Source organism: Phalacrocorax aristotelis, chromosome 13, assembly GCF_949628215.1.
Source record: "Phalacrocorax aristotelis chromosome 13, bGulAri2.1, whole genome shotgun sequence".
Taxonomy (NCBI): Eukaryota; Metazoa; Chordata; class Aves; order Suliformes; family Phalacrocoracidae; genus Phalacrocorax; species Phalacrocorax aristotelis.
The window spans coordinates 7076636-7097218 of record NC_134288.1 but is presented as its reverse complement, the minus strand read 5'-3'; the positions used below and the strand labels follow the sequence as shown (position 1 = coordinate 7097218).

Below are 20583 nucleotides of genomic sequence, written 5' to 3'. Positions count from 1 at the left end.
CCAGCCCTAGAAGTCAGTAACAATACAGTCTTAACTGACATAGCTGGGGCATCAGAAAACCCAGCATTAAGAAGTGCGTACGCACTGGCACAAAATGCACATGGCAGCAAAATCTAACATCTGGTTTGTGGCTAACAAGTTATTTGCAATATCTTGCAGGATTACTCACAGCCCCACAGGGAATTAAGAAGTTAAAATACCAGGCTGAGAAACAGAAAACATGCAAGCTGTGGAGAAAACACTTGTGGGGCATTTGTTAATGGGCCACTATAAAGCTGAAAACCACTGGCCCCATGCTATGGTAAAAAGCATCCAGGGACCAGAACAGCACCAGCGAACACAGCCAGGGTGCAGCCAGCATTCCTCCACTAGAACAAGTGACAGCAGTCTCCAGCTCCTCTCCACTTCCTTGTCATAGCTTGTTCTGTGCTCAAATTCCTCAAAACACACCAGGGAGAGAAGAGAAAAGTAACGGTGCTTTTCTGTGTGACACAATGCCAAATTCTCCACAGGTAATTTTCATGAAACCATCTTCCACACCACCTGATCTGCAAACAGGAGCTTATATACACCACAGCACACATTGTTTCTGTGACACAGCCACCCAAGCTGGTTTTGTTTAGCACCACAAAACCGAGCTCCGTTCAACAGTGTGTGCAAGCGCCTGGAGCACTACGAACATGAGAGAAAAGTAGCCGCTCACGAGAGGTACCAGCGCAGCACACTGATTTCAGTCCCGTCACAGGACTTGTCCCAGACGCTCCCTCCCTTCCCCAGAATAAAGTGGTGCACTGACAGAGAAAAGAAGCCACACACACATTCAGAATAGGGCAGCATGCAGACTGGCAGGCAGTCCTGCCTCCTACACCACTGTGGATACAGCAAACTGGGACCTTACCTGCTCAGAATGAAAGGAAACATAGGCTTTGCACTGGTAAATGATAATGGAGACCTATCAGATGATTGCATTGAATGGAGAGGGCTGGCTGCTGCCACTGACTAAGCCATCATGATCACTCAGTCTAACAGGAGGGTGAACCCTGGATTGGGTCATGTTCTCAGCTGAATGAGGCGGTGCTGACCTGGCTCTGCTGTGCACAGAGCTCTCGCCACCCCAAGCAAGGACATAATTCAGCAAGCCAGAGTGCCTGGCAGCTGAATAACCAGAATACTGCAGATGGGGATAGGGAGTACCAACAGCAGGATAGGAACAGCCCAGATACCAGCCATGTTCTCCTCCAGCTGACATTACTGATAATTTATTTACAGGAACAATACTGCTTAAACTAGGTTTATTTCATCACCTGATAGCTGCTTGGTGCCCCAAGCAGCATATTCACATGTGCACATATTACCATACAGAGTTCAGATGATTAAGGAAAACACACAAGGATAATTTAGTCTCAGAGGACACATAATGCTAATATGCAAACCTAGCTGCAGCCAAGGATCCCCAAGGACTGACGTGAAGCCCCATAAGCAATGTTGGAAGGAAGCAGCTTCAGCTCAGATATCTTTTTGTACAAGGAGTGAGATGACGTGAAATGAAACAGGCAGCATGCCCAGGAAAGACAAATTCCAAAAAGGCCCTTACTTCTAGAAGAGCTGGTCACTAGCAAAACCCACTTTACCGCAGTGTTCTATACTTTGCCAACCTACTGCTCTGCTCTGCAGCGATCCTGCCAAAAGGAGAGAGGAAGAAAGGTTCAGAGAAGACAGGAAGGAGGAAAGCAGCCCTGCTCCAGGAACCAGAGCCAGTGACAGAAATGCAAAAAGCAAAACCAGCCCTTCTGGTAACTTCTGTAAAAAGACAGTTTATACAGTCCCCCTTCCCACCCCCGCCAGCGGTCTCCATAGTGGAACAGCGGCTTTGCCTCAAAGTGCAATCTAGTTAATTATCACTGCACTTCAACATCTGAGACAGGCTAGCAGCACATTAACAAAAAGATGTCTTTTTGAACTTTAAAGTCGTGTACAAAGGGTTTAACTTTACCCCGAGGTAGAAGTTTTACTTTCAAATTTGCCATTGTAGTTGCAGCTTCATGTCATTTACAGTGAAAAAGCACAGACACCCCCTGCAGTGTTTTGAAGTAGGAACCAACCACCTGCATTTATGTGCTAACAGAAGCCCTGGTTAAGCAGAGACACTTAAAATTAAGCTTCGTTGTATTCTTTTTCTCCAAATCTGTATCCTAGGCAATCTGTAGTTAATAATGATTTTATCATTACTATTTAAATAAAAAAGGAAATATTATTAAATGACATAACATAGTTCTGTTGGCAACAAGACCCAGTAGGAACTGTTATGCTAACAAGAGAAAGTGCCACAGTGGAAAGGACTGGACATTGGAAGGAGCAAGGCTGAGAAAACTAGAAGGATGGTATAGAAATGGTTGATTACAAGTCATCCTCCCTTCTACAGCCATGCAAGTAGAGATGTTTTAAAGACAATAATTCAATGCACAACCTCTGAAAATTATATTCCTTTGTGTTTTTTTTACAACTCTTGTCCTGGTTTTAATACAGTGTCATCAAGAAAGTGAGAACCCAGTGATATCTATGCAAATAGGTATGCAAGGATAAACAACTCCTAGCGGCTCAAAAAGGGGAAAGTAAGAAAAGCACAGGTTTGGTGGCAAAGCAGGTCAATAAGATCATCTTCAAAGCCAAACTCTACATTAGTACAAAAGGGCTAAAGCTTAAAGCCTCACATGGAAACCCCATGTGGCAGAAGTGAAGGAGAGGGAACAGTTTGACCTCTAGTTAATGCATTGTATTGGAAGCTTGGGTCAGCAAACTGCCTGCAGGCTGCCTATGCCATGACACATTCACAAGACACTGCGTGGCAGGAGACACAAGTGTGAAGAATCAGTTCAGTGCCTCTACAGAAACGAATGTCATATCCCTAACATTTACCAGAATTTTCCCTGGTTTTGCTTGCGTGTGTTGCACTTTGCTGCTCACCTCCAATAAGCACCTGCTTCTCTCTTCTCTAGAGCCCCTCTTTAGGTAGGAGAAGACAGCAGTAAGATAATCCCGCCTTACCTTCCTCCTCTTAAAACCTCTCTCACAAGTACAGCTACAGAAGAGTTAGGCCTCTTCTGCATTTATAGTGGCTTTCATAATCTAACAATATTGTCAGAGCTTCATACATCATGCAGTAAAACAAATTTGTCAGTGAATGCGTCTTGCCAAATGTGGGTCTCCCCATGTCAAAGTGCACATACTTCCACCCTTTGCTTTCTCTGTGTGCCTGATGGCTTCAGCAAGTGGCCACGTGGACCATTCCCTCTGAAGGAGCAGTGAGCTGTGTCTCAGCAAGAGCAGCTTGTTGCCACAGTTGGTGGGAAAGAAAGCGGGACCAAGCAGCCCATTCCCACACACAAGATCCAAGAACCAAAAGCAGTGTTCATTACTGTACCAGTTTCTGACAGGTGACAGCATCAATGGGATCTCCTCCCCACTGATTTTAACAGTAGCTCCCACCAACGCATCGATCCCTGGCTTACCGCTTCACTGCTTTCTGAGCCAGCATCCTGTTGCCTGCCAGGAATGTGATGCCACCCAAAATGGCCAAGTACTTCAGAGTCTGGAACATGTTGAGTTGAGTCCAGTAGACATACATGAGTCCCAGCATTGCTGTGGAGAAAGACGACAGAGCCCACAGCTGAAAGTACATTTCAAAGACCAACCATTCGTTTTCCTCAGAACAATTGTTATGTTGTACTGCCAGGCCTAAGCATTGGGTTTCTATCTCATCTCTGAAGCTCTGAAATGGCAAATCTAAAGCGTATACATTATTGCCAGGGGAAGAAGGCATCTGGATTTCCGTACTGGAGAAAAATGTGACACTGATGGCTTGCAATCAACCCTCTTGAGGCAGAATTATGGACGTATTATAGACATTAAGGGCTATTAAGGGGAGGAGGATATTCTGGATTTCAATAGAGAATATTAACCTTTGCACATGTGTAGGAGCTTACAGCTTTATAAAGCTTCCAAGGAAACTCGCTTGGATTAAGCAACACACTGTCATTTGGGAAACAGAAGATCCAATGTTCTCCCAACCTTCTACATTTTTAAAATTCTGTCAAGACAGTAAACAACTGTGAAACCATCACAATAAAATTGATTAAAAAAATTGGTCCAGAGATTGGAACAACAGCAGCTTTCACAGGAAGAGCTTTAAAGAAAAGATGTAGACATCAGTCCTGCAGGTTTCCAACCCCAGAGAAACTTGCTGCTTACAAAGGATAAACACACAATAAAGAAAGTGTGACCTCTGGAAATAAGACGTTCTATTAAGTGCAGATAAATGGCGTGTGAGAGGAGCCTGGATAATGGCCGCTGTTACAAGCTGATGCCCAAAGAGGTTTATTACCATATTAACAATCATGAAAAGCAGGAAGGCAGATAAAAACAAGAGAACAAATGTTATGCTATTATGTCATTATAGTTAATAGACCGCAAGCCCATTAACCACCAGGGCTCTCATCTGTAACTCCCAGGTGAGGAGGTCAAACAAAGCAGAAAGCCTCTGACACTTACCAGCATGTCCCATGTGAAAAACAATGGTGCTGGGAGCAAAGCTGAAGTTGGAGATGTTGGCACCAATCTTTATCCACTAAAAGGAAAAGAAACACAACCCAAGTTACAATGGCCTTGTAAACACAAGCTTTTATTTTAAACTTCACTATCTTTCAAGCAAGCTTGTTTGCTTTAAGTTTGTTGATGAATGCAGTGTATTCTCTACAGAAGCACTACAAGAGGACAGAATAATAATTTTGCTGAAGACAGCACTGTTGTGCTCCTCTGGTGAAAATTTCTCCGGCTGCTTCTGACTAAGCAAAGGCAGTTCCTCAATTATCTTTCTTAAACTGATGAGAGGATATTGCTCCAAATTTGCATTTTCCAGAAAAATAAACATTGCTATTTCTATCCAGCCAAATTAATTTTAATTAAAAAGACAAGAAAGGTAAAGTTATGGTTTTGGACTCAGCTCAAGAACAGCTATAGATACAAGATGCGTGCTCATAAAAACAATTTCAGTTTTTGGAGTACAAAAGAGAAAGGCATGAAGGATGAAAAACAGGAACAGTTTAATGAGGTTTTTCATTACAGTGTCATCAACATGTATATTGTGAACTCCAGAGACCAGTGGACACGACTACCTGAATGCCAGCTTTCAGTGAGACCAGCTAATGGGAAATTACTGCTGAGCAAGTAAGCGATCAGTTACACCCTCCAAATAAGGAATAATTTAACTTGCCTAGGTGATATTTTATATTGCATTCAGTTCAAAACACTGATCTGATGATACAGTGAGTAGCAGTAGATGTTTCACTACAGACACACAAATACCAATGACATCCATAGATGGGAATCAATCTGATAGGATTAAGTAACACAGACATTGTGATGGATATATTAAGTGCGAGGCAGAATCACTGCTTTTCTTCCTGTGGAAGTCTAATGTTAGTTACCACTTAATCTGCCCACTGTTATTCAACATCCCTAGCAGAAATACACTGAAGAAACTCACCTCACCTACTTCTACTGGGCACCAGTGTTTTCCTGTTTTGACTATACACTCAAAAAACCCCACAGTTCAGGAAAGAGACCAACTCTCTGCACTGAGATTTGCCAGCTACGACTGCAGCACTGCTGTGCTAGTCTTGATTAACCAAGAGTTTTAAATACCAAGTTTAGCTGGCCAACCTCCTAAGTGACCTTGGACTGGAGAGAAAAAAATTTTCTTCTTTTGTGGCGCAGTTCACTCACCAGAATGAGCAGCAAAAGCAGGGGGGAAAGAATCAAGGCTGTGAAAGTGTTAGACACCACAGTGGGAGGCCTCTTCTCAGGTTCTCTGAAGAGGTGCTGCAAACAAACAAAACCAAATCATAAGTAGGACTGTTCCAACAGAGAAGCTTCTCGGCTCCCCAGAGGACCAGCTGCAGCCCTGGTGCTGTTTCCAGATGTTCCTTTGGATGATAAACACTCCTCTTAAGGCAAAGACTGACTCTTTAAAGTAGTGTCTATTCCAGTCTCTGGACATTTATCTCTTGCACAGTTAAATTCTCCTTGCACTCACAGAAGTGCTTGTCAGCTTGTCACCAGCACAGATAGCTGGAATGAAACAAGAGAAATCTTTAGAAGCAGAGCGCTTTCTGTGGTGCTTACCCAGCCAGATTTTCATGTTTGAATCTCCTCAGTGACACCAGTTCTCTCTCACAGGTAGGACACTCAGCTTATCTATTCACACTCCAGAGAACTGCAACAAATTTCTTTCCATTAAGCAGTAACTCTGATCTTCCTTTAATTACATTACTTACACAGTATTAATTTTTTTTAAGAGGATGACTTTTCAAAAATAAATTATGATAAGAACAAATAAAACCAGTAGGGCTAGCCCCCATCTCCGCACATAATTGTTTTTGACTGTACCTGGATTTCAGGTTTGGGAACAAAGAGGTTCTTGGACTGGACTGTGGATGGCGCATCCTCTTCTGGGAATTTGATCACAACATCAGCCTGAAATGAAATCATTCAGCTTCATGACGTTTGATCGTCATGTATTAGAGCTTTATAAAACCTGTTCCATTACTATGGCCTGTTTCCTTATTTGTCAACCTACAACTGACAGGATTTTTAAAAGGAAACTGAGAAAAAGCAACCACATTTTTTTAAGAAGCAGTTTCTCCTAAACAGAGGCAGTAATGCCATTCACCTATCACTAAGAATTGGACTTGTTTCCAGCATAGCAAGCACAGGAAGACTAAACCTTGAAATGCTTGTGGTAAAATTACAATCCAACCCAGAAATGATCTGAAGTTTCTGTTCCACCACGTGGTGAAATGAATGTTCATTTCTGTCTTGCTTCGATGCTCACTTAAACTTAAAATGAACAGCAAACCTCAGAGCCCAGATAGCCAAAAGCATTCTCGTTCACTATAAAGAACAAAACATTTGAGTGTTTTCTACCAAGCCGGTACCATGCCCTCCTGTCAGACTGCCCGTAATCTCAAAACCACATCACCACACTTCCAGCTACATACCACATTCCACAGGATTGGATTTTCCAGAGTGGCGTCTCCAATTATCAAGTAAAGAGTGTAGGTACCAGAAGCAGAGTCAAATTCAGTCTTTCTTTCAGAGGTATCCAATTCAAACTTGTATACGTTCTTGCTGTCTGGTTCTGCAACAAACACTACCTCCTGGCCGGTCTTTTGGTTGTGAAGTCGGACAAAAGTCTGAAAGGAAAGATTGTAACATTTCTGAAATATCTCATAGTGCGTTTACAAATGCCAGCAAAATGAGATATTTGCCCCCAAATCAAAAAAGTACAACATTAACAGCTGTTAGCGTATAAACTGGGAGCCCAGGTGTCTGGATCCCTACAAATCCGCAAAGTTCTACGTCTCTTCGAGTAACTACATTAACACAAGACCAAGACGGTCCTGTGGCCCACCTGGGGTACGGGGCACTACACAATGTTACTCAACAGGGTATATGCAACTGCACACAACAGGGATGTATGCATATACAGGTTTTGTTGGAGTTTTTTCCCCCTTTTTTTTCTATTTCACACAAAAAAATATTAAAGAAACTCTACATTCAAGGACATTTTCAGCAAACAATCTGTATTAAAAATCAGGAGTGTGCTTTTACAGTGCAGGCTACCTGCATTCATTCTGAGTTAAATAAGACACAGTACCAGAGCCAGAAGATGCCTCATTTAACATACAGCCAAAACAAATGAACTGAATCTACTTCCCATCTACTATGATCAGTGATCTTTCACAGTCCATGTCAGAAACAAAAGACTTCTCAAAACCTATCAAATCTTTTCAAGAGCAACTGTCACCTCAGATGCTTCAAGATGGAACATCTCAGTGGCACAGCAATGACAAAAATTAGTCCTAACCTGGTGAGGGATGAGTTCAGCTCCACTGTTCACGTCTATCAGCTGGAAGGATAAAGCAAAATTCTGATGGCTGTCAGCAGTGAATGAGCCCTTGGCTTTGGCTGGGTAAGCTACCCTAGGAGGAAAAAACCAAACAGAACTGAAGTGATCCTCCAAGAGAAGGCCTGGCGTTCAAACAAACCGAGCATGCAAGGCTGTCTAGCAATCCCGCAGTCTGCTCAGCATAGATGAGCTGTATTATCAAAAGGGGGAACTAACACGTCTTTCTCTTCCACCAGAAATTTAATGAAAATAAATGAATGGAATTTTTTAGTAGGATTTTTGTAAGCTATGTAGCATGTCAATTTTCAAGTAAAATGGTGGTTTGTTGTAAGGTTCAAAGGAAAACCAGAGGAAGGTTTTGCTAATACTACACCCACATTCCATTTAGCCGAGGCTATGCTACAGCCAAAGGTGTGATGGCAGCAGAACAGAAAAAACAGACACTCAAACTACAGCACAGGAAGGCTGTATCAACACACACAGAGGGGCCTCAGTGAGGCTGCGTAACGTCAGTTAAATTCCATATGTTACACTCTAACTGATGTCAGTTAAAAAACCAATTACATTAAGTTCAAGTACACCTAGCAGTGGTACAGCCACACCCCCCAATACAGCGTACATGTTGCTTTAGAGCATCTCTACTGAAGCCCAATAATACCAGAAACATTAACACAATTATTTTAACTTGCTTTCACTACGGAGAGGTGCCAACAAATGAACAGAAGACTCAGGTTGCCTGGCTTCTGTTAGTACTGATTTCAGTATTAAGGAAAACCATCTATAAAAACTCACAGGATTAAGAGAAACAGCACAGGTATAACTCTGTTGTTATCCCAATATAAGATTCCTGTGGTTTAGCTGAAGTAGGTAAAGCTCAGAAGACCTCCAAGTCTACAGCCAGAGCCGACCCTTAAAGATCACACACACTGAATTGTTTTACCTAGTCGTTTTTGGTGCAATGCTCTGATCTTTATCCACAGTAGAAAGATCTACGTTAGTAATCCCAACTTCTGTGGAAACTTTTACTTTCAGCTGCAACGAAACACAACAGAAAATTACTCAGAGCACTCTACGTATACTAATTATGGACAAGTTCACCACAGAAGCTTTCTCTCTTCTGTCTTCTTCCCCAAAGAGGGTCTTACATGAAGCCACAGACAGAACCTAACCTGAACAGAAGGTTCTACAGCAATTTACCTTCTGGCAAAGCTCCTGCATCAGTCACTAACCCCAACCTATCCCCTTCCTCCCTGCACAAGCAGCCAGCTCTGAAGACACCAGCTTCTCAGTCATGCTGGAGTTACCTGGCCTTTGGAGAACTGTTTTTAATGAAACAGTCCAATTATACGGATCCTTTTGAACTAGCAGAAACTAGGTATTACAGATTACATCACACATGATACAACTTAAAACTGCATGTGTGTATGTACTTCTGCTTACTGAATAGCCATTTGAGATGAGGGGGGTCTCCGGACAGCAAGCAGTTATGTCTTTGTTAGCTCCTAAAGCCCAACAGGTTTCTGCTGATTTTATTACCAGCAGGCAAAAGCCAAAGCATTCCTGCAGACCTGCGCTCTGTTCAGCAAGCTCTCCTTTGGAGTCACAGCATTTCTCACTTAGTGCAGGGCAGCCAGGAAGGCCCTGCCATTTATCACACTCCTTTGCTAAGTGCAGTATAAACCCCAAGCAGAGAAATGACTTCCTGCCCTCTCCCCAGTCCCAAACCACAGACCATCTAGGCAGTGAACCTCGGTGGGTTTGACTGATTTCAATCCTTCTCTCAAACATAAGCAGTTACTGCAGTCTGTAGGTTTTAATTAGCACATTTGGTCTCACAGCTTACAAATGCTGCCCTGGAGAACTGAAGTTTCATTGCCAAGACATTTTCCATCATATACTACAATTTGTTATTACAGGTTTGCTCATGTGAACCAGCCCCACACCCTCACCCTGAAAAATAATTCAAAAGGGAACCTGTGGGAAAATTATGTAAAAATAATATATCAAACTATTCAGGTCAGACTTCAAACGCAACAGTCTTGGCAGTTCCTTTACAACAAAAAGTATAATTTAAGATAGAGGTTATCCCTGAAAATGGGTCCATTAACATGTAGGCTATTCAGGCTAACTTTAGTAAAGCCTTAGTTTGTTCCAAGATAGGAGCAAAGAAAGATGGACTAATGAAATACTCATTTTAGAAAAGTTACGTGAAGGCAGCTCAGGGCTACTGCCCACAGCCCCTCCACTGAACAGTACACAAACATCTCTAAAATATTTTAATGCCAGGAAATGTAGTCTCTGCCTGGAGTAATAACCCACTGGTTTAGCTCATTACTGTCAAAACGATGGTGCATTAAGGACAATTAATGCTAATAATGGTAAGGAAAAAAAGCAGTTCCCCCAGCAGTCCTCCCCCACAACAATGTGTCTTATTAGAAGCAGTTCACACAAAGCTGCCCCAGCATTAATGCATTCCTGCCGGTACCTCTGCGTGCCAGCAGCGAGCTTAAGCAGGACAAATCAATCCCCTTCTGACACTCCTAAGTGCCATTACTATAACAACATCTATTTAATACACAGAGCAAAGGTCAGCAGTTGTAAATAAGTGTCTTCCTCCACTCCAAGCTGACTATGTTGGAAGACTTTAAAAGCTGATCTTTTCCTCAAATAGGCAACTGAGGGCAAAATCTAACCCTGGGAATAGACATCGCTGGAGAAGAACGTTCTCTGCTGCTGACGCTGGGGCAGCTATATGAATGGTCACAGAAGCCACAGCCTTCTCACTGTGACAAACTTGAGAAAAGTAAATCTCAGTGTTTATATAAAACTTCTTCAGAAAGGTGTGGTGTAACAGCTTTTGCCACCAAAAAGGGGGTATGTATACACAAAACTAAGACTTCATTTGCATTTGCTTTCATCATTCCTTTCTCCACTACAAAAGCATCACCATATACACAGGAGATGCCAAAAGACCCCCTTGGCTCCTTTCTAGGGCTCTTACATAAACAGACAACAACAAATCCTCATCTTCCATGTATCAGGCAATCACCAGACAACCGCTAGCCAAGCCTTGAGATTTACAGACTCAACTCTTGAACACTCTGAAGAGCCAACATTCTTAGTAATCATTTTTGCATAGCTACTTTGGGCTACTATTTAAACACTTCCACTGTTAGTCTCTGTTCTTATGCTGTCAGATCAGCAAAGTGATAAGTCTGTTTTGAAATTTACAAAAATTTCTTTTGAACATATATTAATCTGGTTACTGGTCAGAATCCTGAGTCAGGATCCAACGCATTACAGAAAAACGTGCTAAAAATGCCATACAACTGGCAACATCCTTAACAGGTATAAATAAAAAGTGTTTTGGTGAATAGGCACTGAATTAAAATGCTATCAAAAAGCGTACGCACCTCAACTTTGTTCGCAATAAATCGCTTATCTCCATCAACACTGATAGAGAAGTCATAATATCCACTTGCAGGTTTCTCATTCATGAAGTTCAGCTCAAAGACATCTCTATTAAAAAAAAAAGCAAGGTGTTAAGTATCCTCTAGGACACTAACAGCAGCATACAAACAGGTAACACCTTGCTACCAGGAAGTCTCCAAATACGCTAGATTAAGCAGGCAAACGTACAAATGCAGCACAAAACGAGCATGGCTAAGTGCAGTGGGGAAGAATTCTTCAAAGTGCCCCCAAAGTCAGAACATTGCAATTCCCCACTCCCAACTGAAAGAAAATGCAACAGAAATTCACCAGTACTACCAAACACACTCAGTCGCCCATTACCAACCAAACACAACTACAGCATTTTGAGTTTTCCATCATACAGACGTTTTTCTGGTGGAAGAACACAAAAGGAAGTCCAACGTAGTGTAAGTAACACCTGTTTACCTTATGAACTGTAAAAATAAGATTACATTCTTACCCTGACAGAGTAAATGGTGTCTGTTGAAGGACAGTGGCTTTGCTAGATGCAGACTTGGCATAGTCGAGCTTTACAGAAGCTTGAGTCAGTGGCTGAGACATAACATCAGTCACTTGTAGCTACAAGAAAAAACCCAAGAACTTCTGTGAAACCAATAGCCCCAAAAGGGATGCAGGAGCACCAAGGACTCACTATGCCTCTCTCTGCACTATACACCCAAAATCCTCCCCCACCCAGCATCCCAGATTCACCTAGTTTGCTCTTACCTAACTGGCAAAACTAAAGTTTGTAATGAGCAGAACTGACTTTCACACAGTGCCTTCTTGAGGTAGTGCCTGGTAAGCTCTGGGTAAGCAGAGGTTCCTAAGAATCCCTTCATAGATGCACTAAAACCCCAGATCTACTGGAACCTGAGTCCAGGAGCTAAAAATGAAAGACATCAGCTTACACATTCAGTCAGCCCAGACCTGCAGTACTAAAGACTGAGCCAAGAGATGAGTTAAGATTTGGTGCTACGGACTCACCCTGAGTACAGGCTGATGGTGAGACACAGCTGCAGGGCCATCAGGGACAATGATGACAGGCAAGTGGTGGCGGTTCCGGGATAAAGAACCTGCAGCACAAGCAACGCTGAAGGCCTCTGAGAGCGTCTCAAAGTTTTTCTTGCTAAAAATTGCATTCATCAACTGGATAATTTGATCCTGAAGGAGGAAAAGCAAATCACATATAAGCACCAGCAGCTTACCACAACTTTGCAAACCGGCTCAGTATAATGTTATTAATAAAAACATAATTCATAAAGACTATTTAATTTCCCATTTGCTTTAAAAATAATTCACGTTATGAGGTAACCCAAAATTAGCAACACCTTTTGAGTGCCACATTAGCATTCTTGTTCTTGGCTGGGAGGTTCCAACCACAATCACTATAATTGTGCTGAAAACTTGCAAAACCAGAATTTGGATCTACTTCTTCAAAATACGTGTTTCAGAATGGAAGATGCCATCAGCTCAACTATCCAGACTGCATGCAGCTGCGAAGAGACAGTTTGGCTCCAGGAGCGGTACAATTGTCTTCATACAGTGGAGAAGGGCTAGGCTAGATGTCCTGGCTACTTGCCAAACTGGGAAGGCCACAGAGAGGTGAGGCAAAGCATCCTAGCAGCTCTGGAAGGAGCCAGTCTAGGCCCATGCAGGGCCTTAGGCTCAGCAGTGTCCTCAAGCTAAGAGGATTAGCCTTAAAGCAGTACCACCAGGAGCAGAGAGCCAGCTTTGGCTCTGGGATGTGCCAAAGCTAATTTGTTCTCTCTGAAGTAGGAGTGGGACAGAGTGCCCCCAGCTGGTTTTCCAGTCTGACTTTGTAGGGTTAGTGCATCTGCGCCACACTCTGCCAGGTACGCCGTATTATTCAGATTCTTTCATCACTCCCTGCTAGTCTGGAAAACAAAGGGTTTGGTTACCTGTACTTTGAACGAAGCAAAGGATTGTGGGCTAAATTCTGATCAGAAATTATAATAATCAAAGGCAATCCCAAATAAAGCAATAGGCATACAATTTAGTAACCTACAAAGCACACTTTTAATTGAAATCCACTGCATCTCAATTTTTCACCCTCCTACTTAATTAACTGGTTATTAATTGGTCATTAATTAATGAGCACCAACATACATGACATAAGTAGAGAAAGCATCCAGACAGATGCCACAAAAAACTCCTGCATAGTGCAAATCCTGCAGTTTTTTTCATTTATATGGAGGTCATGGCATAGCTCCAAACCTTAATCGGCAACTGACACTCATTTAAATTGCAGGGGAAAAAACCCAGGGGGCTTTTTTTTTTTTTCAAATACTACATGCTAATTTTTAAAGAGAGTTTTGTGGCATTCTGGAGGCACTCTCACCATTCACAAGAGATAAAGCTTTAATCCCCAACAATAGCACTTCTGACAGCACAATTCTGAAAAAACACTAAACAATTTTGCTTAATTGGTCTTTTTTTAAACATCATTTGGATGCTGACAGTTTGAATTCTGTGTAGCAGAATCACCACCTCAAAAATGACATCAAAATTACTTTGCCTTTGTCTGTTTGGCAGCAGCATGGAAGAGAGCCAGGAATGAACTCAGATGTCTTACACTGGCTTCTGTCTCAACCCTGCCACTTCAGCTTGTGCTTTAGGGAGCTGCCACTCTCAATCAAAAGTATATCTAACTCAGTTAACTTGTGGAAAAAAAAAAAACCCTAAGTGGATAGCCTGCAGTAATGATTTCTAGCTTAATCAAGCTCCAAAGGAATTTCCAGTCTTTCATTTTAGGCAACAAGTTTTTGCATCTGGATTCCTGTAGGCACATGATACTAATGTTCTCTCTTTTGGGTACCCCAAACTAGGATGCCTGTGTTTCCTCACAGGTAAATAACATTTGCAAAACACTCTGAAGAGCTGGAAAGTGCTAGACAAGTGCCAAATACCAGAACAAACTCTAAAACAGGAGGGGTTTTTTTTCCAACAGCTTGTCTCAATAAACAAAGAAAAACTAAGCCTCACTTGCAATTTCCTTCTGTACATGTAAAAAAAAAAACCACAAAACCAAACTCAGCCTGTGATTTTGAAGGTGGAATTTCCTCCTAGATTCTGTTACTTAGCGTTCCATCTGAGATGTCCCTTTTCACTGAGTGCGCTCATTATTTTTTCCAGCAGAAGTTCTACCCAGTTATACCAGCCTCTTGCACCGCACAACAGGGACTAGGCAGATCCTCTTTCTGAGCTACAGTGTACAAGGGTACAAAGCAGATACAGACCTCCTTTATTGCTGGCTCTGTACCCACGTGGTCCGACAGCTTATAGGCAGCAGCAACAAACAGTGCAGTAGTCTCAATTCCTTCCTCAAACTGCAGATAAACTCCACCCAAGTCATCCAGGCGAGCAACAAGGTCCTGGCAGAAAGAGTTATTAAAACCCAAATTGCATTCTAGCGGATCCACACCAGTTCACTCTGTTGTTAGGCCTATAATCAAGAGTATCTATATGGGAATCACTGAGGTATTTTGTAATAGTAATTCAGAAACAGGAAGAAAAAAAGAAAAGAAACCTTTAGTGGATTTAATTACATTTCCAAGTCATGACTTTCTCTGTCTCAGTCCATTCTGAAACAGTTAAAAGTCCAGAAGAAATATCTGCTTGAAAGGAAGAGCCAAGCCAAACCACCTCAAGCAGGCAAGGAATTTGCCAGGCTGGTTTTTCATTTTGTGTTTCACACGAATACATCTTTTAGTACTACAGAGGTCTAACAAATTCCTGAATAATTAGAGAGCATAGTGTTAGAGGGCATAATGTGTTCCTACCTCTATCTCCTCAACAATGCCACTTAGATCGGCCTGCTGGGACAAGTAAGACGCCGTCTCCAAAGCCTGGATGGTTCTTAAACAACAAACAAGACCAAACAATTGTACTATTTTCCTTCCTTAAAAAGCCACGCATCATTCAAATCAAAGCAACTACAGTTTCTATTCTGAATGAAGTGTAAATCAGCTGTTACTGCATTCAGTTGACTCAAGGCAATGAATCTTAAGTGATTTAGTGGGAACTTGGAATTCATTAGGGAACGCCACTTTAGCTGCATCAGTGCTGCAATAAACTTGGATTCAAAGGCAGAGAAGAATCCAAACTTTGATCCCTGCATAGCACATACCTCTAGATTTGCTACTGAGGCTCCCAGGAATCCATTCTTTTTTTGTCAACAAAACAACTTTTGAGGTTTCCCTTTCTTCCCTAACTTTTAAGGAAATCTCTATTATCTCCTTTCACATTAAAATTAATTAATCCCAAAGCCAAGATTCCTTCTGCTTACTGGCACATTTTTTCCACCTCACAGTACAGTCATCCCAACCTACAAACGACGGGGCTGAGGAAGAGCATCAAGTATACTGCAACCATAAATGACACAGAACCATGGCTGGGTATTAAGTAAAAAATTTGTTGTGAATCTTTTTAAAAGAGGAGGCTTCTTTGGGATGTGTCCTCTTTACTGCACATTATTCTTGAACTAAACTGAATACATAGGCTCATTTGCAAAATCACATGGAAAATAGCCCCAAACCATGTTTTTCATTCCCCCAGAGGGACAATAATGAACTGGACAAATACATCAAATGAAAACACAGCACCTACCCTACTACATCTGTATTATAAAAATAAAGTGTTAAAATACTGTTTACCCCAAAATCCAACTGCCTAGGGGATAAACATGCAACAGTGAATCATTTCCATCTGAAAGACTTACGCCAGCACATTTTCTTCTTTGCTAAGACGAGCCGTTAGAGCGCTAAGTGCTTCCTGAGATGCTAAAGGAAGGCCAAAGCCACTCAGGGCCCCAACGGCATGGAAGATCTGGGTGACTGAGGAATCCTCACTGACAGCTGCAAGCAGCAGCTCCCTGGTCTCATTTGAAATGGTAACCTGAGGAAGAACACAGGGAACATGTTGATTCACACTTGACAAAACAAGGCCACGGATTTCTTCTTGGAGCAACACACTTGACTGGTGAACTATCATAAGCTTTTGGGAAAGAACCCTTTATCATTCATTACCTTCTAGTTTAATTAAGTCATCAGTTTTGCTCTCAATCAATCAGGATAATCCACGATTCGGATTTGTCCTGGTAACCTGCTACTGTTTTTCATCTGGCATCACATCACTTGGCAGCAGCCAGTGATACTGATGAAAAACGGGGCTTGGATAACCCACCACAAGTCAGCAAGGGTGGGCTGCATTTATATCCTTGCAGTGCTTCAATGCAAGGTTTGCATCCCAACAGTTTATCTTCCATCCAAAGAGTTGTTAATTGACACAGCTGCTATGAATTCTATTAAAATGTGCTGGTTCCTTTTTTCTTAGCCACCAACATCTAATCAAGAAACATCCCCTCAGAATTACTCTGGACCAAATAATTGCTTTTTATCTTTACACTCCATCTTGTAGAGAGTACTCCCAGACACCTCAAGTTATTTACCAAAAACACCAGAGAGTACAACCCACTAAAAGAAAGCAAAAGTAGAAGTTATGCATAAAATAAAACCAAGAAAAAGATCAAGGTAAATATTTCATTGTCTTCAGGGCTCCAAACTCACCTCACAGCCAGACAGGACCCGGATGGCCTGTGCAGCATAGAAGAGGGAATCAACACTGCTGGAATCCACGTGAGATTTGATGAAATTGCATGCAGCCTGTGAAGAAACAGCACTGAACTTATGGCAACAGTCTTGACTTAAGCCACTGAAAGGAGATATGATACTCTAAGACAATTTCATGTATGCTACTGTGCATTTTTATACTGAAAAAAGCAAACGAAGTCTCTAGTAATACTTGCAATGCAGCAGAGCCTAGAACCGCCCCCAGATCCTACTCTATATGCTGCACAGAAACAAAGGTGGTTCCTGCTAAGAAAGATAACCGATTTTCACAAACTCAACTGCCACCAGAATTCGAATTTAAATTGAGTATAATTATAAAACCTATCAAAATAAAAGTCCCACACGTATATTTAGTAGGCAAAGTCTCCCAGGATAGAGAGCAGATGAGCAGAAATCCTGTGGGTGAGCTTCTTTCCCAGCTGTATATGACATACAATCACTAATGGATGCAGAATATTGAATTTCAAAGCAAACAGAAAGAAAAGTCAGGTAAGCAACTATGTATGACGGCAAGCAATAAGACTGCTCGTTAATCTGTAGCCAGTTTATTATTAACTGACAATTAGATAGGTAGATCATTAAGATTCCATTTTAACCAGAACATAACTGAGAAGTTAGCTGCTCATACTCAAAAGCCAGTGATTTATGTATGTGGAGAATAGGCCTTTACCAGTAGGACAGGATTTTAATGCTACAGTTACTTAGGAATACTGACACACATTCAAGTGTTATGCCTAGCTACTATTTCTATTACCTCTACCTTTTAAAGTCTCACCCCATGAAGAGGTATACTGTTCAGAAAAAAAGTATCACAAACCTCAATGGTTTGTGGTGTAAATGCACAACACTCAAAAAGAAACTAAGTCCACTGAAGTAGCTGAATTTGAGGAAAAACAGGTTGTTATAAGAACAGCCTGTAACATTTAAACTAGAAATGCTTATAGACACAACAGGGCAGTAAGCATCATGTTGAGATCACAAGCCTTTGGTTCTAGTCTGCACACAAGAGAACATATTTTATATACAAAAATACCACGATGAAGTGACCTGGCTGAATTTGGCGTTGGAACTGAAACGAAATAAGGAGAGCTCTATTTAACAGGACAACGAAGCAAACGTGCCACAGACACAAATCTTTGTAACATACCAGTGAAACAAACTGACAGCTACAGTAATATCACAGCAGGCTATGGAGGAGTGAGCCCTGAAGCCACCATTTAGAGGCAGTAAGGGAGCCTGCGGCACGTTACTGCCCAGGCAAAGGTGCAATTTATTCAAATTGCACACCTGAAAGACTGTCAGCAATTAGCACTGATTTGCACCGACAGCTGCTACGAAGCCGGCACACGAACACGTTGCGTTCTCCCGGCGGCGCTGCGAAAGCGGAGCGCGACACAGAAACTCGTTACGCCCCATTTTTACGGGCCCCGGCGCAGCGAAGCGCCCGCGTGCGGGGCCGCAGGGCCCCGGGCGGCCGGGCCTGGGGGCGGCAACACCGGCGGCCCCGCACCAGCTCACCTCTTCGTCCGCCACCCGCGCCCCCAGGCTGCCGAGGCCCACGATGGAGAAGAAGGCGGCCTGCAGGTCGGCGAAGGGCCGCTCCAGCGCCGCCCGCAGCCGGGCCAGGTCGCGGGCAGTGAGACGGTGGCTGGGGGCCAGGGCCCGGGCACCGGCGAGGAGGAGGAGGAGGAGGCTGAGGGCCGCCGCCAGGCGCAGCCGTTGGCCTGCGGAGAGACAAACGAGTTACGCCGCGGCCATTCCTCCCTCCCACCCCCTCCCAGCCGACGCGCCTTACCCGGCGCCGCCATGATGTCGCCCCCCGTCATGATGCCGCCCCGGCCACGGCGCCGCTTCCGCCCCGCGCCCCGCCCCGGCCCGCACCATCGCGCCGCAGGGGGAGGCGGGAGGAACGGCGTGTGTTGCGAGGGGACCTCGACCCCGCGGGCGCCCGCTGCGGACACCGCGAAACTGTGGAAAAGAACAGGCGGTGGGGGAGGGAAGGGGTCGGGCAGCGGCGGGGCTGCCCGAGAAGTGGAGGGTGGCGGCCCCGCTGGGCGGCGGGAGTGGTACGGGCCTCCCGGCGGCGTAGGGGGGACGGCTCCCGGCTAGGATGTGGGCTGCGCTGATTGGCTGGGCCGCCCGCGGCGCTCAGCGCGCCATGGCGTCTTAAAGGGGAAGCGGCGTAAAGCCCATGCCGTGCCTTTTCATTTTATACCGCGCTATATACTGCCATGCCAAGCTGTGGCAGAACATGTCACATTGTATGATGCTGTGCCAGGCTACACCACAGCGTGCCACGCGATGTCCTGCCATGCTATTCCATGTTGCACAGTGCCATACTGGCCTGTGCCCTGCCATGCTGTACCCGCTGTGCCCTGCCACGGGCCCATGTTGTGTGCGTTATGTATGGCATGCCAATGCCATGGGCCGCGTGCCCTGCAGTGCTGTGTCGTGCCCTGCCGGCCCACACTGTTGGGTGCTCGCCACACCACTGGTCCCAGCACACCATTTCTCTGTTGTCCCACGAGCATCATGTGTCTCAGCGCCTTCCCTGCAGCCATGGTGGGAAGGTGCTTACACCCCTGAAGGAAGGGCAGTGGCAAACCCCCAAACATCCTGGGACTCAACAGAACAGCCACTGAGCAATGTACGGCTGCCAATACACCCAGGATGCAGCTACCTCTGTCACCCATGAGCGACCAGCAGCGGGTGTCAGCCTCTTCTGTCACCCTCCACAGTAACCTCTTGCTCTTAGTTACAGCTGACCGCACAGCCAGCCTCTTTCAAAGCTACCAGCTCCGTGGCTGCTGCTTGTCAAAAAGCTTTCTCTTCCCAGCACAGCAGGGGCAGAAAGGGTAGCGCCCGTTTCACGCTTCTTGGGGGGGGGGGGGGGGGGCACACAACCCCCAACAGCCTGGAGTGGGCATTTTTCATGACCTTCATCAGTGAGACCCCAGGAGTGCTGCCCTCGCTCCTGGCTCGGGTTTGGTAGGGAGGGAGCTCCCTGGGGCAGCAGTGAGGCTTCAGGAAGGGTGTTTGCAAGTGAACAAGTAAATCTGTGCAACACTGCTTGCTCAGATACCTTGATGGAGGTGTGCAAGGTTTAAGGGATCGTTTCAGCAATCCTGCTTTAGGGGAGCCTTATTTTCCAACTCTTCCTTCCCCCCCACCCTTTGCTTTTCCCTAAGTACCAAATAAAAAAAGATACAGAAAAGCATGTGTAAGGTTAAGCCCCAGCTCTGCAGTGCAAAATCCAAATCTCTCGGTTAACCAAGCTTGATTTCCTCCGGCAATAAATAGCACCGTCTATTTGCTCCCATTGATTATTTGAAGTGACTTTTGGGAATGGCCACGCTATTGGGGACCCCAACTTCCTGCAGTGAATCAACACACACGGATGTGCAAAATGGCTTCTTCCCTGCAAGTCCCTGGGGACGGGCAGGTGGGACTGTGGGTGCCTGTCCCACACTCAGCTGTCCCACAGGCGTCACAGCAAGC

General features: G+C 44.1%; 1 protein-coding gene across 3 annotated transcripts in view; it reads right to left on the bottom strand.

Moving 5' to 3' along the window:
- RPN2 (ribophorin II) overlaps nt 1–20583 on the bottom strand; it is a 127688-nt gene that overhangs the window by 833 nt on the left and 106272 nt on the right. The window contains exons 2-18 of one of the 3 annotated variants that reach the window (XM_075108822.1): nt 18881–18897; nt 18604–18809; nt 17023–17118; nt 16176–16351; nt 15238–15313; nt 14695–14829; nt 12422–12598; nt 11898–12016; nt 11380–11485; nt 8907–8998; nt 7925–8039; nt 7056–7250; nt 6445–6531; nt 5782–5877; nt 4549–4624; nt 3510–3639; nt 1595–1679 (exon numbers count right to left, since the gene is read on the bottom strand). In XM_075108822.1, the coding sequence (XP_074964923.1) occupies nt 1628–1679; nt 3510–3639; nt 4549–4624; nt 5782–5877; nt 6445–6531; nt 7056–7250; nt 7925–8039; nt 8907–8998; nt 11380–11485; nt 11898–12016; nt 12422–12598; nt 14695–14829; nt 15238–15313; nt 16176–16351; nt 17023–17118; nt 18604–18809; nt 18881–18893 (1947 nt within the window). In that variant the 5' untranslated portion in view covers nt 18894–18897 and the 3' untranslated portion in view covers nt 1595–1627. Of the gene's footprint in view, nt 1–1594; nt 1680–3509; nt 3640–4548; nt 4625–5781; nt 5878–6444; nt 6532–7055; nt 7251–7924; nt 8040–8906; nt 8999–11379; nt 11486–11897; nt 12017–12421; nt 12599–14694; nt 14830–15237; nt 15314–16175; nt 16352–17022; nt 17119–18603; nt 18810–18880; nt 19009–20583 lie in introns of those variants that run through there. The other 2 variants (XM_075108824.1, XM_075108823.1) reach the window with 2 other exon arrangements.